This window comes from Lepidochelys kempii, chromosome 18 (assembly GCF_965140265.1).
Source record: "Lepidochelys kempii isolate rLepKem1 chromosome 18, rLepKem1.hap2, whole genome shotgun sequence".
Taxonomy (NCBI): Eukaryota; Metazoa; Chordata; order Testudines; family Cheloniidae; genus Lepidochelys; species Lepidochelys kempii.
The window spans coordinates 15,251,605-15,267,476 of NC_133273.1; the positions used below are offsets into that span (position 1 = coordinate 15,251,605).

At 38.8% G+C, this 15,872-nt stretch overlaps 1 protein-coding gene across 15 annotated transcripts in view; it reads left to right on the forward strand.

Annotated features, from left to right (window-relative positions):
• Positions 1-15,872, forward strand: part of RERE (arginine-glutamic acid dipeptide repeats) — a 402,477-nt gene that overhangs the window by 256,363 nt on the left and 130,242 nt on the right. For all 15 annotated transcript variants that reach the window (XM_073316831.1, XM_073316829.1, XM_073316839.1 and 12 more), the window contains 3 exons: positions 5,631-5,679; positions 10,497-10,621; positions 11,675-11,774. In XM_073316831.1, the coding sequence (XP_073172932.1) occupies positions 5,631-5,679; positions 10,497-10,621; positions 11,675-11,774 (274 nt within the window). The remainder of the gene's footprint in view (positions 1-5,630; positions 5,680-10,496; positions 10,622-11,674; positions 11,775-15,872) is intronic.

Below are 15,872 nucleotides of genomic sequence, written 5' to 3' on the forward strand. Positions count from 1 at the left end.
AGCAAATGAAAGCAATAGTTTGGTGTGGTTAGAATTAACATAAGGTTAAAATAGTATTGATTTCTCTCAGGGGCCTTTGTCTTGTGTTGAAATTACCAGTAGGTTACTATCTACATTTACAGCTATGTTTAACTCTGTTGTTTTGTTTTTAACAATATGAAAATATTGCGGGTTCCTGTAACTTGTTTTAAAATGAAAAATACGGAAGAGATGAATCGGAGGAGTTTTTTTGGATCTGTTTATACTTAATTCAGTGTTTGTGAATTGGCGGATTTTACAATAGATTTTGCTGCATTCGAGCATCGTGTGCATCGGCAACAATAGCACACCCGAATTTGATCCCTTGAATCACTTAGTTCCAATTCTGAGTCTGTTCAGATCTTGCTCATCCTCATGACCTGCAGGATAGTTTTGCAATATGGTAAAAGCTCTTTTGAGGAGTCAGATGATCTCACTTGTGCACTTAAACCCAGGTCTTTAGCCGTGAGCAGCTAATACATTAACCACTGAAGCAGCTGCCCGTTTCCCTCTTTTGGCAGCTGTGGTGGATATGTATTTCTTTTTTCTTTAGATTTCACTCCAGTTCTCAACTTGAGACCTGGCTCAGAACACGCTGCATTTTTCAGATGTAGAAAAGATGTTTTATTTTTCCAAAAGGAAAAATGGATGCCCAGCAAACAGCTCAGGGAGTTCTCCAGCCTTTTAGTATCTAGCACATGGAACATTTCTTCTGTTCTGATATATGCAGTAGTGATATGCAGAGTGGTGTTCTTTCTAGCTGTTAGTGTGCCCCTTACAGAATGAGCTGAGACACTAAAAACTTTCTGCTGATGTGCTGAGGCAAACAGCATTTCCAGGTCTGCAGCTGCGTTTCTCTACAGAGCTCTTTTAATACCCCATTGAGTCCCTCTTGCTAGATCTCTTTCTGGGTACTGAGCCCTAGAGCAGAAAGATGCTCAGGAATGAAAAGGTGAATTTAGCATCTTGTTTTTCTCACTGCACAGAGCTGTGATAATAAAGGAAGTGAATAATTTACCATAAACTACAAATTCTCATTCATCATAGGAGGAAATATTTTTTTTAAATAAAAATTGAATTCATTTGAATTTGGTGGTAGTATTTTATCAACCTCATTTTAAATGGTGGATTTTTAGTTTATGCTGAAGCAAAGAAATGACTGAGTTATAAAATAAATGTATACTGTATTAAAGCTATATCTTTGTGTACATACAGATATTCTTAGATAAGAGGAATACATTTTGATTGGTACTTAATCTTTTATGTGGACTTGTAGTTCAGGGAAGCATTTTGGCGTTTAACTTTTTGGTGCTTATTTTTGTAGCAGGAAAGAAGTATCGGGCTAGTGGTTAAAACACAGGACTGGGATTTATGATGAGTGGTTTCTGTTCCTGGCTGTGACGAACTCCCTGTGTGGCCTTTGTCTTCCTGTGCCTCAATTTTGTCATTTGTAAAATGGGGGTGCATAAAAATTGCCTACCTCACAGATTGAGGTTTAATGTATTGTTTGTAAAATACTTTGAGACCATGAGATGGAAAGTGCTGTAGAAGTGCAAATGGATACTAAAAAAATGTCCATGATTCTTAATGGGCTTTGTAACTTGTAACGGTGCTCTTGTTAGTTTCAGTTGGATATTCTTGTATTAATACATGTTAGCATTTACTGTCTTGATTTTTGTTTTTAGAATGTAGAGAAAACTTAACTAATTTCTTCATCCTTAATTCACCCTATTGCGCCTACAACGGCCACTGGAGAACATTTGGGTCAGTGACTAACCTCATGCACTTTTGCCATACTTTACAGTGACTAGACACATGGCTTAAGTCAAGGTTTATGTGTTTATTTTTCCCATATGAATCAGATAAAATTCTTTATATTTATATGCGCACACAGTTCTCTTAAAAATTTTTTCCAGAATTTGCTCATGGCTTAGCATAATTTTAGTGTCTTGCTGTTACTGAGATTTTGTGATCAAAAGTTTGTATTAGTGCATTTAAATGAGTCTATGGACTGACTGCGGTAATTGTCTCTTTTATATAATGTGTCAGTATGTAATATTTTGAATTATGGGGTGTGTGTGTGTGAATATTAATATATATATATATAAAATATATATATAGTTTTTAAAATAGAGATCTTGCAGAACTGTCACTCCTTAAGATATTTAAACCTCTTTGGAGTTTGTTGCACTCCTTAATACATTTTGATAGGGTCCTGAAGGGCAATGCAGTATCTCTAGCTGTAGCTGCATTATGGGCTCACAAGCACAGAAGTAAGCAAAGAGCAGTTAGTGAGTCTGATTCGTCAGAAAGACCAAGCGCCTGAGATTCCAGATAAAGTCAGTGGCAGTCAGGGTGCTCAGCTCCTCTGAAAATCATGCCATATGTGTTAAACTGTTCTGCAAAAGTGTGGCTCCTAAAAGATGGACTTAGCCAATAAACTATAATTTCAGTTTTGGTAGTGTCTGTCTGCTAAAATATATTGAAATATAACCAGCAAACAAAAGAGGTTGAGAGAGGACGATAAAGATGCAGATTGACATGCACATTGGTTTTTTTTTCCTCCAGAAGTTTAAGAAATAATTTCCATGCTGTCAGATTGCTGTGCTGGCTGTATTGTTGCCTTAGAGAATATAAAACTTTCTTCATTCTTGAGCTACTCCAAATATTTCCATAATAGTATTAAAGAGAGTGGATTTTTCTTCTTTCAGCATATGGTGACACTTCGGCTGCAACCAGCAACTGTGTAATTGGAACATATCCCTTTGGAGTAAAAATCTTTCCTGATAGACTGAGTAAAGGCACTCCTCTGGAAACTTGTAGTTTTTACTTGCTTACAAATACCGTTGCAGCATGGTTGAATTATGTGAGAGTCCCTTCATACATGATTTTGTAGGAAAGTGCCTTTTTTGGTTAAACCCAGTCAAAACTCATTTTATTTTCTGAGGCCAGATACTACTGGTGAAACTGACTTTCTGTTTTGCAGCCTTTCCAATGTGAGGTGTTATCTCATCTGATTTTAGCAAATCAATAATAGTAATTTCTAAAGCTTACCAGGGCCATACCTAGGCAATATTTGGATGGAAGACCATGGTAACTCATAATTGATGGGTCAGTAGGTGGTCCCCTTTGTATATTATGTGGGAGGTGTCTTCTGGACAAAGAATAAGGAGGACGTCCTAATTCCATGTCAGTTTTTGCAAAAGCAAGGTTATCTCTTGTGATGGATAATTACATTCCACCTAGGACTTATTTATATTTGGATCTGCAGTCTGCAAAAACAGTCCCTCCTCTTCTTCCTGCTCTTTTTTGCAACACCTTTTACTATTCTGGGAACACTGTATGAACAGGATAATAACTTCTTGTGCTCAGTTTATTCTAGTGCTTTAAACACTTCAAGAAAACATAGCATGAAGTTTTCATTTCAGATACTATTTTTAGGGGATGAAAATAGTCTCAACAACTTTCTTAAGGCATGCTGATGTTAACCCAGTATAGGATTGTGAGCTGGGACCTAGAGGGCAGTCCATACCTCCTTGTTTCAGAGGGGTAGCTGTATTAGTCTGTATCAGCAAAAACAACGAGGAGTCCTTGTGGCACCTTAGAGACTAACAAATTTATTTGGGCTAAGCTTTCGTGGGCTAGAACCCACTTCATCGGGTACATGGAGTGAAAATACAGGGACAGGTATAAATACATGAAAGGATGGACATCTACCAATGTGATATATGCCATCATGTGCCAGCAATGCTCCTCTGCCATGTACGTTGGCCAAACCGGACAGTCTTTACACAAAAGAATAAATGGACACAAATCTGACATCAGGAATCATAACATTCAAAAACCAGCAGGAGAACACTTCAACCTCTCTGGTCACTCAATAGCAGACTTAAAGTGGCAATTCTTCAACAAAAAAATCTTCAAAAACAGACTCCAACGTGAAGCTGCGGAACTGGAATTAATTTGCAACCTGGATACCATCAGATTAGGCCTGAATAGAGACTGGGAGTAGTTGGGTCATTACAAAAACCAAAACTTAATTTCCCCAATACTAATTTTCTCCGTACTGTTACTCACACCTTCTTGTCAACTGTGTGTAATGGGTCACTCTCTTACTACTTCAAAAGTTATTTTTCCTCCCTTGGTATCCTGATGTTAATTGATCTAACTTGTTAGACTGACCTCACGCTTGGTAAAGCAACCCCCCATCCTTTCATGTATTTATACCTGCTCCTGTATTTTCACTCCATGCATCCGATGAAGTGGGTTCTAGCCCAAGAAAGCTTATGCCCAAATAAATTTGTTAGCCTCTAACATACCTCCTGGGTTTCCTTGTTGCAGCAATCAGCCAATGGGGCAGTGAGGATGGATCTCACTGGATAGCCCCTTGTCCCTGCAACAGGTTTTTTGAGTTGGCTGGCTTGGGCATAGGGAAGTTGATACTATCGAGCAAGCCACAAGAGGGCCCCTTCCTTCTGTGCCCTCCATTGGAAATTATCTTTGATAATATCATAGCACTTAAAAGCCTTAGTTCTGGACCAGGACTGCATGGTGCTTGACATTGTACAAACACAGAACAGGAGAAAACAGTTCCTGACCCAAAGATCAACTCTTTCCCTTCCCCTCCTCCCCCCCTGCCATTTCCACTTAGGTAGGTATTGATTTGCAGGTTGGTGTTGCAAACCCATAGAGGTCAGGTGGCTGTGGGGAAGTTTCCTCTTTCCCTAAGACTTCGGTATCAGTACACCTTTCTCAGAAAAAGGGGTTGGATTTGTGGCAAGCCTGACCCATTCTAGGAGGCAAGGAGGGTTTCAGGGAAGTAGGCTATTCTGAGTTGCAGGCCATGATAAGGCCTTGGGGGAAATGCAGGCTCTGACAAAGCCTTGATTGTAAGCAGTTGGTAAGCCTTGTGGCTTTGATGCTTGTGATTTGAACATCAAAAATGGGGAGGCAGGTGACAGAGAATCTGTTGACCTTTCCCCTTTTCAGTGTTGCCAGGACAGGTGGCCCCGAGAAGTTACTGTGTTTATGGAATTAATAAAGCTGCAGCCACTTGGTGAGAAATTCCAGATCTGTCTTCATTGACCTCTGCCACTCACAAAGTTCCCTGCTATGTTGAGCGTATCCACTGTTTCCGCTTTAATGGTGCCTTATTATTGCTGCTTTTCAGCATGCATTGCAAACATAATATCAAAAGGTTTTTGTATTGGTACAGTATGTACATGATCACATTTTTGTTTCTCATGTATTAATGGGCTTATTCAATCTAACAGACAAAGGTATAACAAGATCTAGTGGTTAGAATTTGAAGCCAGACAAACTCAGAGTAGGAAAAGATGCAGGTTTTTAACAGTGAGGGTAAGGAACCATTGAGAGAACTTACCAAGGGTTGTGCTGGATTCTCTGTCATTAGCAATTTTTAAATCGAGGTTGTATGCTTTTCTAAAAGAGAGGCTCTAGTTCAAACAAATTCAGGCAAGTCCTGTGTTATAGAGCTGGTCTGTAAAGGATCACATTGGTCCCTTTTGGCCTTCTCTGACTGTGTGCGCAATAGTACAAAGTTTTGTTAGTTACAACCTCTACTCACAGATGTTCTTTGTCTTCTATGGTAGGAGGCTGAACAGCACCCAGGGCGAGATCAGAGTTGGACCCAGTCATCAGGTAAAGGATTTGTTTTTTTTTATTGTTTGAAAATTCTAACAACGTGTTATAGCAGTTTAATTAACTCAAGGAATATGGACTCAAAATTGTGTGTGTATGTCTCTGTAAACATCTAAAATATAATATACATAATTAGATACTTGCATGTGAGCATTTCGTTAGAATGATCTGTTACTCTCAGTATCAGCATAGTAAACAGGACTGTTCTTCAGCGCAGGCTGCAATTTTAATGACACTTTCCAGCAAAAGATATTTTTTATATACTACTGTAGGACTGAAGGAATCAGGTCTGCTATTGGAAAGTATGGGAAATCAGAAAAAAAATTCTCATTAAAATAAATTCTCATTAAAATTAATAAATTTTCATCTGAATTTAACTATTAATTTGCCCCAACATTTAAAAAAAAAAATTGAACTTAACAGTAACTGAAAGTTGTTTTTCATGTGTTTTCAGAGTCTTCTAATCTTACTTCACATCAAATTGTTAAGATGGTAGCTTGCTGTTTGCTTTATTTAAGACATTTACCTTGTTTTTTAGTTATTTACTGACGGTAAACAATATGGAGCCATAGTTTGGTTTAGTGTCCCTTAGAAACAGGGGAAGTCATCAAAATCTGCCAAATGCAAGAGAACAAAATTGGAGGGCCAGAGAACTTTGTTCAAACTTCTGCAAAGTTTCAAGGCAGCAAGGAGTGTGGTGAAGGGAGTAAAGCTTTTGTGCTGTTTGGTAATTGATAATAGACTGTATTATATTTTCAAGAATGTCTGTTAATGGGGTTGAGATGATTACAGGGCTAGCTGTATTCTCTTCTCTTCCTGGTCTCTCTCAAAGCACCCCCTTTTAGCTATCCTGGGTCAGAGTTCCACAATTCTCTCTCTCAGTTTGAGCCTTGGGCTACAGTACACTGTGTATCCTCTGTTTTTACCTTGCAGGTCTGACTGAATTTGAGAGAATGTTCCTTTTCAAACCTGCCAGTGGTCTTTTGATCTCCTGTGTTCTCTGGGCCCCTTCCTGTCTTGGCATTTACTCTTAACTCATGTTTTGACTGAGAAGTGTCCTGTCTTGAACTATTCTTTCTCCTTTCTGCTTGTTTTTTTCCCAATAGTCCCCTGTTAAACTACACCAATATATTTGTACAGGGAACTTCAGTAACCAGGTCAACATACAGTATTCAAAAGTTGTTACAGACCAGCTCTAAATCTGTCATGATTGTAATGGGATGGTTTCCTTCTTGGAGGCAAGTAATGACCTCAACAAGGTATTAAGACAAGTGGATGAATAGCATGCTTTTGGTTGCATTCTTACTAAACCATTTTCCTTCACTTCTGCTTTGTACTGCCTGTTGTTGGTACAGGATAAAATCCTCTTTCTGAAGCAATGATTTTCGCTTTGGTGCTACAGTAAGTTTATTGTTTTTAACTCCTTCAAGCTTGTAGGAGTGGAAGCTTATCTGTCTAGGACAAAAAACCCTCCTCCCAATGCCAAAAGGTTGTTTAAAATGTATTAAATTCAGAAATGATATAGAGCACAGTTCAACTTTGGGGCACCAGAGCTCAGGAGGATTATCAAGATCTTCTTGCTGGTCATGCCCTCTTCGCACAGGGACTTACAGTTGTGGTATCTTGTTTGCCTTTTGTAGGAACTTTATGATACAGTTGATGTGTGACCTTCTGACCCTGTAAAAACAGGGGAGGTTTAGATCTTTGATACAGAAGCCCTGAGTCCATTTTTTGAGTGCATTGTATGGTCTGTTGGCTGTGAAAGATGAGAGGAACCGGGAAGCTTGTAAAACCACTGTGGTGCCTTAGTCATTTCTGGTTGTCATAATACAGAGTGAGGAAGTAGGGATTGCAACTTCATAGCATTATGACTGATTGACTCAGACAAACAACCCGCTGCTGGACGTGGCTTTAGGGAAGGGTAAAAGCTCTTAGTTTGTTCCAACTTATTTGGGAAAATCTTTCCTGACTGTTGTAGATAATCTCCTTGTACAGGAGCATGGACAGAGCTAGAACTAACTTTGACATGTTAGGGCAAATCCTTCCAATGGGAGTTGAGACCACTCATCCTCTTGTAAGATCGGGCCCTTGTGAGATATTCCGGCTGTGTTATCCATCCAGACTCCTTTTTCATAGATTTCAATACTAGAAGGGACCACTGTGATCATCTAGTCTGACCTCCATAGAACTTGTGCAAACTAATTCCTCTCACACATCTTTTAGAAGAACATCCCATTTTGATTTAGAAATTGATAGTGATGGAGAATCCACCACAACCTTTTATAAGTTGTTCCAATGGTTAATTACGCTTAAAATTTTAACTCTCGTTTCCAGTCTGAATTTGTCTAGCTTCAACTTTCATCCATTGGATTGTGCACCTTTGTCTCCTAGATTGAAAATCCCATTATCAGTATTTGTTCCCCATGTCGGTACTTATAGACTGTAATTAAGTCTCCCCTTAACCTTCTTTTTGTTAAGCTAAATAGATCCGACTAAACAACTCGACCGTTATTTCTTGTGAAAGTTGAAGAATGTACATTCTGTGTAGCATCCTGGAGTATACTTGCTTTAAAAAACAGCCCCAAAAAAGTGACTAAAGCACATGTTACTTTTTAAATTAACAATACTGGCATTACTGTACTTGGTACTTCCAAAGCTACTTTCATCTGAAGCGATCAGTGTACTTTACAGACATTCTTCATCTGCCTTGTGAGGCTTATTTACTAGCTATATTTTATAGATGGAAAAACTTGGGTACAAAGAAGAGTAATTTGGGGTACCTTCATTTTTGGTTGCCCGATTTTTGAGACTCTTAAGGCTCATGCGGAGCGGTGCAGAGCACTTACCTCTGCCAGTAACTTCAGGGGGTGTTAGAGATGCTCAACACTTGTGAATGTAAAACTCCAGTTGGGCACCTAAAATAAGGGAATATTTTCAGAAGCATCCACTAAAGTTGCTTGTCCAAGGTCAGCAAATGAATTGGGGTGTGTTTTCACTAGGAGGGGTAAAAAGGTATTTTCTCAACTCGACTTAGCTAACTTGAGGTCCTAGTGAAGAGGCAGTTTGTAGGTTTCACACAACTCAGTAGGTCAAATAAAAGACAAGGCTCCCCCTTAGTCTTTAAGTTGACCTGCTAACACATGCAAAAACAGTAAGCTGCTTTGTCTTCAGTAGGATTTTTACCTCAAGTTAGTTAACATGAAGAACACACCTTTCTTCTCTGGCAAAGACAAATCCGGGATTAGAATCTAGGAATCCTGACTCTGAGCCACTGATCTAGCCAATAGACAACAGTGCCTTCTTTTTATTTAGATTGTAAGCTTTTGCTGGCAGGAATAGTCTGTGTATGTACAGCACCTAGCACAGTGGGGTCCTGGACCATGACTTGGGCCTCTTGGGGCTACTGTAATAAAAGTAGTAAAGATAAAGTATGTTCTGGTTGCAATAGTGCCCTGTTTTAAAATTCACAGAGCTAGATGTGGGATTCTGGTCTGTGAGTAGGGCTCCTAGGCACAGTGGTAATTCAAATACTACATTATGGTGATAGATGAAGGAAAACCATCAACGAATGTTTACTGTATACTCACTATGCTGACTGTTTCTGTTGTGTTGTCTGGTTTGCTAACAGCTCTGTGACATGACCCATTAAAGAGATTCTTTTTTGGAAACACAGAAATGAAGCTTGTTGGTCCTCGGGTATGAAAGGATGCTAGTTTGTTTAAGCACCTTGGCTGCTGGAAGCAGGTGCACAGTGTGTATATGTCTAATACACATCTCCACTGGCCATGGGGGCTGTAATGTCTGCTTATCCTTCAGCAGCAGAAAATTTCAGTGATAAATCCATTTTCCTAGTGAAGAAGTAAAAAAAATAGTTTGAAAAGCAGAAAATGAAAGACCTCTGAACCGATGACTTCTAATTACTGGTTGTATATAAATATTGCCTTTCAAAAATGTTTAGAATTGTAACTGTAAGAGGTAATTATAAGGCTTAAAAGCTGTTTCCAAAAATGATCTCCACTATCTTGTCCTATTTCTACAGATGACTAAACATGCTAATTGGGTCTCTTGGTACATTTGATGGCAGAGGTCATTTCCCTGAGCTATCTTGCTTTCTGCAAATTTCCTTGGGTCATTTTGGGGTTTTAATGATTTACTAAGGCCTTATTTGTAAATCTCAAACATGTTGGTTTTTACTGAGGAGTTAAAATGAAGTAGATACCTCCCTAGGTAGTCATATGTTTGCCTCCTTTCATATTTATGTATTATGTGCATGCAGTTTATCCTTCCAAACAGTGGTTAGAATGGTTTCCTTTTAACAAGTGGAAACAGCTTGTTTTCCCCTTCAGCAGAGGTTAAACTATCCTATGTTTGTGAAGGTGCTTTCATTTTTGTACGATGGAGGACGATGCTCACAGTATGAGTTTAAAAATGATTTAAAATAACTCCAGGCCATGGTGCTTGCAGTGAGATGCTTGCGCCTGGAATGTGCACCCTAAAGGCTTCCCTGTGAGTGCAATAGGAGATGGTGCTACCTAGTGATGTGTGCCAGCTGATGTTGCTGTTTTTTGAAAAAGGGAGGAAGCATGATCTTTAATGAAGGCACAGGACTAGGAGGCCAGTAGATCTGGGTTTAATTACCAATACTGCCACAAATTCCCTGTGAAACCTTGGGCAAGTCACTTAGCCTGTCATTGCCTTAGTTTCTCCATCGGTGCAATGGGCATGATAACACTTCCCTCACAGAGAACTCCAATGTTCAGGCCACTGCATGATGGTTATCAACACTGTTTGTTTTAACTCTGTTTCAATTTTTGTAGGCCAAGCTTCCAGATTTGCAGCCGTTTCCTTCTCTGGATGGTGACACTGTGACACAACATGAAGAACTTGTGTGGATGCCAGGGGTCAATGACTGTGACCTGCTCATGTACCTCAGGGCAGCAAGGTACATGAAGCCAAGATAACCCAGCTTCCTCAGAGCACTCAAGCTGAAATGTGGGACATGGCATAAGAACATTGAGCTAAGGTTGCCCATCGTCCAGTGTAGAGGCGATATCACATTAGAATGTTAAGAAGTTGATTTTTTTAGGTTGGGAGCCAATGTCAAGACATGATGGTGTTACGCTAGCTCCAAAGCTATTTTGGGTCACAAAGGAATGTCACTCTGGGCTGTCTCTTTTGAACTGAAAACAAAGTAATTATATGTATAACATAAATAGTGTTAGGTTTCAGAGTAACAGCCGTGTTAGTCTGTATTCGCAAAAAGAAAAGGAGTACTAGTGGCACCTTAGAGACTAATCAGTTTATTTGAGCATAAGCTTTCGTGAGCTACAGCTCACTTCATCAGATAAATAATGATGTAATATCTAAAGTGTACAGGTCAATTAGGGAAGTAAAAGCTGTGAATAAAATAACCTTTACAGTATAGAATTCCTTCCTGTAGTAAATATTCTTTTGGCAACACTAGGTTGTACAGCGAAGGTTCACCCTAACACTATGAACTATGCCTAGGGAGTTGGATCAAACAATTCAGATCTTTATACATAAAGATCAGGCTCCCAAAATTGTGGGTCAGGCATTAACTCAGGACGTGTGGATAAATAATCATTTTTAATTTGTAATAAATGAATGACTTGGCACCCTACAGTTAGTTCCAAGACAGCTTGCTGACTTAATTAAACTAAAATTATGATGACAGGTAAGCTGTCTGGGGCAGGACTGCATCCTCATAAGAGGTGATATTCCTAGCACAATGCTGATTGGGCCTCTGGGTGCTCCAGTAATGAAGAATTAAATTATGCTAATATCGTCTTGGAGTGAGTCTTTGAATAATACCTTGAAAATTATCCAGGACTAAAAATAGCCCAATACTGAAGTCAGGCAGGTGGGCAAAACAGAGCCCTAAAAATGGTGATTTATAGTGTAAGTAGCATTTATATATTGCAAAATGTGTACCATTAGAGGATGAATTGTTTCATTTTATTTTTCAACTATAAAGGAGCATGGCAGCTTTTGCAGGGATGTGTGATGGAGGATCCACAGAAGATGGCTGCGTTGCAGCCTCTCGTGATGACACTACGCTCAATGCACTCAACACAGTAAGTATCCAGAAGTGTTGACTCCGTAAAAGAGTTCCTTGGCTTTACTGCATTTTAAAGGGCCATCTAATGTATGCAGCACATGGATAACAGATTTATTAACCCTGAACTCGAGCATGTCTGGAGTCATAGCATGATCTCATCAGTAGCCTGGGACTTACTAGCTTCATGCCACTCAACACCTCCTAGTTATCTCCTCGGTCATCTGCAGGGTTCCAAGTGAGTATTTTAGAGAGAGAAATTACTGTTCTGTATTATTATCCGTTCATATGGGTCATTCCAGATTTAATTGTTATTTTCCGAAGTTTCCATAAAACATAGGGGATGCCTGACCTGACCATTGGTCTTTTCAATCATCCATTTAGCTCTGATCTGTTATAAATACCTGGTCTTTCATAAAGGAAGATAAACTGATAAAGCACTCAATTGCATATTGTCCAGTTCTTTATATGTGGGGAAAGATCTCCTTCTCACCACTCCACGGTGATCGCTTGGAAGCATGTGATTTGATTCTCTCTCTCTCATTAACTTGTCTTCCATGGCTACAAATGCTGTTAGTGGCCCTCAAAAATATATAGTTCTTCTTAAAATCCAGTTACAGTAGTTGATTCAATGTTTTTGGTTCTGAACAGCACCAGCTGACTCTATGTAACAATAATTATTTCATTTTATTACGAATAAATTTACATGTAAATTCATGGAGTGTCCTGTTCATATTTTAAGGAACAGGCTGAAAAAACTGTCTTGTGTAATGCCATATTTTTCAATAACTCAGTAAAATCTCATCTAGTTCTTCTTTCAAGGCTAAATAATCCTAGTTTTTGAAGTCTCACCACACAACTGATTAATTTAGTTGACCTTTTATTGGATATTTTCTATCTCCACTATTTCCTCCTTAACTTGCAATTTTTCTACTCTGAAAAGTCACCATGGTTAAAATGGCACCACTTTACGTATTGGGTCTGTTCCCTATATGTATTCAGAGTTGTATCCGCTGACTTTAGTGACAGATGAAGTTTTTATTCTTTTTTTAATATCTGTTCAACCTGCCAAGCAAATCCGGTTGGGCATGAGCTGTTGTATTGTTTCATTTTGTGCATAATCTACAAGATTATTTGCTAAATTCCAATCACTCACACCTAGGAAAGCTCACCAAAGGTAATGGGGCTTGTACATGTGTAGGTGAGATCCTAGTTTGACCTACAGAACCTTTAGTACTGGTGAGCACATGCGAGATGAAAAAAAACAAAGCAAAACAGCTTGACTCTTAAAGTATGTCTACATTGCAATTAGACAGCTGCAGCTGGCCCGCACCACTGACTCTGGCCTGCAGGGCTTGGCCTAAAGGGCTGTTTAATGGCAGTGTAGACATTAGGGCTCTAGGAGCAGAGCCCGGTCTCCAGCCTGAGCTAAAACATCTACACTGAAATTAAATGGCCTTAGCCCGAGTCCCGCAAGCCCAAGTCAGCTGTCATGGGGCCAGCCACTGATTTTTAATTGTCGTGTAGAGATACCCTTAGAGCCCAGGTTAAAGTTGCAGAGCTGCCAGCTAGAAACTGTGTTGGCTGAGTACATTCTATGGAATTGTTGAGAGACTATAAACTGGATTTTCCCAATGCAGTTTTTACAGAGCTATTCTTCAGAGTGGAACTACACTTTAAGGGGAGGATTACTAAACCAGACAGTCGTCCTGACGAGGATATGTTGTTCGATTTTCTTTCGTCCATTTTTTTAATTCACTTGTGCATTCTATTTTTAAACTGCTTTGCTGCAGACTGGACCAGCATCTTCATTTAGCGATCCACAATGACTCTTGTCACTGTCCTCAAAAGAATCATGTGGGGTCAGAGCGCCAGAGCATACATGAGAAGTTGAGACTACTTTTGTCCACTGTGCAAGTTAATCTGCTCCCACTAACCAAAAAGAAACTATTTATTGATACCAGCAAAATTCACCAACGTCTATTCTACTTCTGCAGATCGTTTAATAGTAAATAATATCAATGCTAACCTGGGGTACTGTGCTGTTAACTTTCGTACCCTTTGAGAGGCAGACATTCTCTATGGCTGTCTCTAATTGCTTGAGTAATTTTCTTCCTATTTATTTATTTATTTATTTAGGCAGTTAACAAGTTTACAAATCATTGGCATGTAGGTATCAGAAATAGAGCAATAACCATTAGAACAGTGAGTTTATTTTTTTGTTTAGAGAACATTATGCAGTAATATAATAATCAAAACTCTCTTTAACAGTGTTAGTCGTAGTTGTATTTATATTAGTGTAGTGCCTAGCTGCCTAGCCATAGATCAGGACCCCATTGTGCTAGGCAAAGTATAGGGTAAGCTTCTTTACACCATCCAGGATGTGGTGTTTCTGGTGATTTTATTAAATTGATGAAGCTACTGATCCTACTCATATCTGTCAAACCAAGCATGTCTATTAAATGTAATCAGCGAATTTTTATCCCACAGCAGGCATTTCCTTGCTTGTAGCTGTTACAGAACTATTTTGCTTAATATATTGTCTTGTAATGGAACCTTACCAAAATTTTCCAAATGTTCTAAATGTGTGTGGAATTTATGTGGACTTTCAAAAGGTTGGTTTGAGGGAGAAATTTTTCTTTTTTAGGGTCACTTTCAAGTTAAAAACATGAATTTTTCATATACAAATGTCCTTACCTATGTTACATTTAGCTTACTAACCAGCATTTAAATATTATATTTTAGTTCTTGGCTTTTTTGCATTTCATTCAGTTTGGGACAGTAAAACAGTAGTCATTTTCTTTGTCTGGTTTTCATGCAATATACCACAATGCTTCAGTGACTGGATTTAAAACATTCCCCTGCAGCAACACCAAACTAAAAACTTTTTTATTTCTATTATGTTTTGTAAAAGTCTTTCCAAATAAAAAAATACACAACATAAAATAAACCCCAAACTTGAATCCAAACTACCTGACTACTTCCCTTTAAGAAGAGCTGTGTGTGGCTTGAAAGCTTGTCTCGCTCACCAACAGAAGTTGGTCCAGTAAAACATATCACCTCGCCCACCTTGTCTCTCTTTAAGAAGTCATGCTTGTTTGACCCTATCATGTGTACTTATTCAAGTATTACACTTAATTAACCTGCAAGTCCATTTTAGAATTGAGATAAAACTCGCTGGGCTTCCATTCGTAGGCTCTCCCACGGCTCCTTTCTTTAAAAGATAGACAACGTGTTAATGATTTTCGTATATTCAAGAACAGTTGCCATTTTAAGGCTATATTGCACATCCTCAACTGTTTTTCAGCTATTTTACATTTTGATTCCGTCCTTTCCCTTGGGACGGATGCCATCTGGTTCTGTTGGCTTACTGCTCTGGAGCATTTTAAGTTGCTCCATGACTTCCTATTTAGAAGACTCAAATCTCTGTTAACACCAGTAATCACCAAAGAGCTCTTGGAATTGGAATTTTCCTCCTTGTCATCGATAGTAAAAGATGAATGCAGAAACTTCATTTAACTTCTCTATCCTCTTTAATTACCCCGTTAATTCCTTGGTGGTCTGGAGGGCCTGTGGTTGTGCTTGCCAATTTCTTGCATCACAGGCTTATGAGTTTGTCTTGATATATTTGGTTGATCTGTTCTTCTTTTTCCCCCTTTGTATTTTTAATATGCATCTTATCTAGCATCGGCTGTTTTTTCCAGTCAGTTTATGTTGATCGTATTGAATTTCCACTTTGTAAGTCTTTTAATAAACCTAATAAACTTCTAATTTACCCCTTAATTAAGCTAGTTTTATTCCTCTGTTTTTGCACTTTATATTTTTGATTGGTTTGAGGTGTGTAAACCATCTGTGCCTTTTATATAGCGTCTTGCATATCCACAAGCTAGATCTTTACACCTTAAGTCTTATTTACTTTACTGTTCTGACAGCTGCTAACCATTCCTCATAATTTTTATGTCTAGTCTTTTCAAGTTGAGCACTACAGAGCTGCCCTCTTATGATATCTTATTGTTCAGTGGTCACAGTTGCCCAGTGAAGTTCTTACATTCACCTTTTTTTTCAGTGATTACATAAGATCTGCTGCTTTCTGTAGGCATTTTGGTAGAAGTCCTCT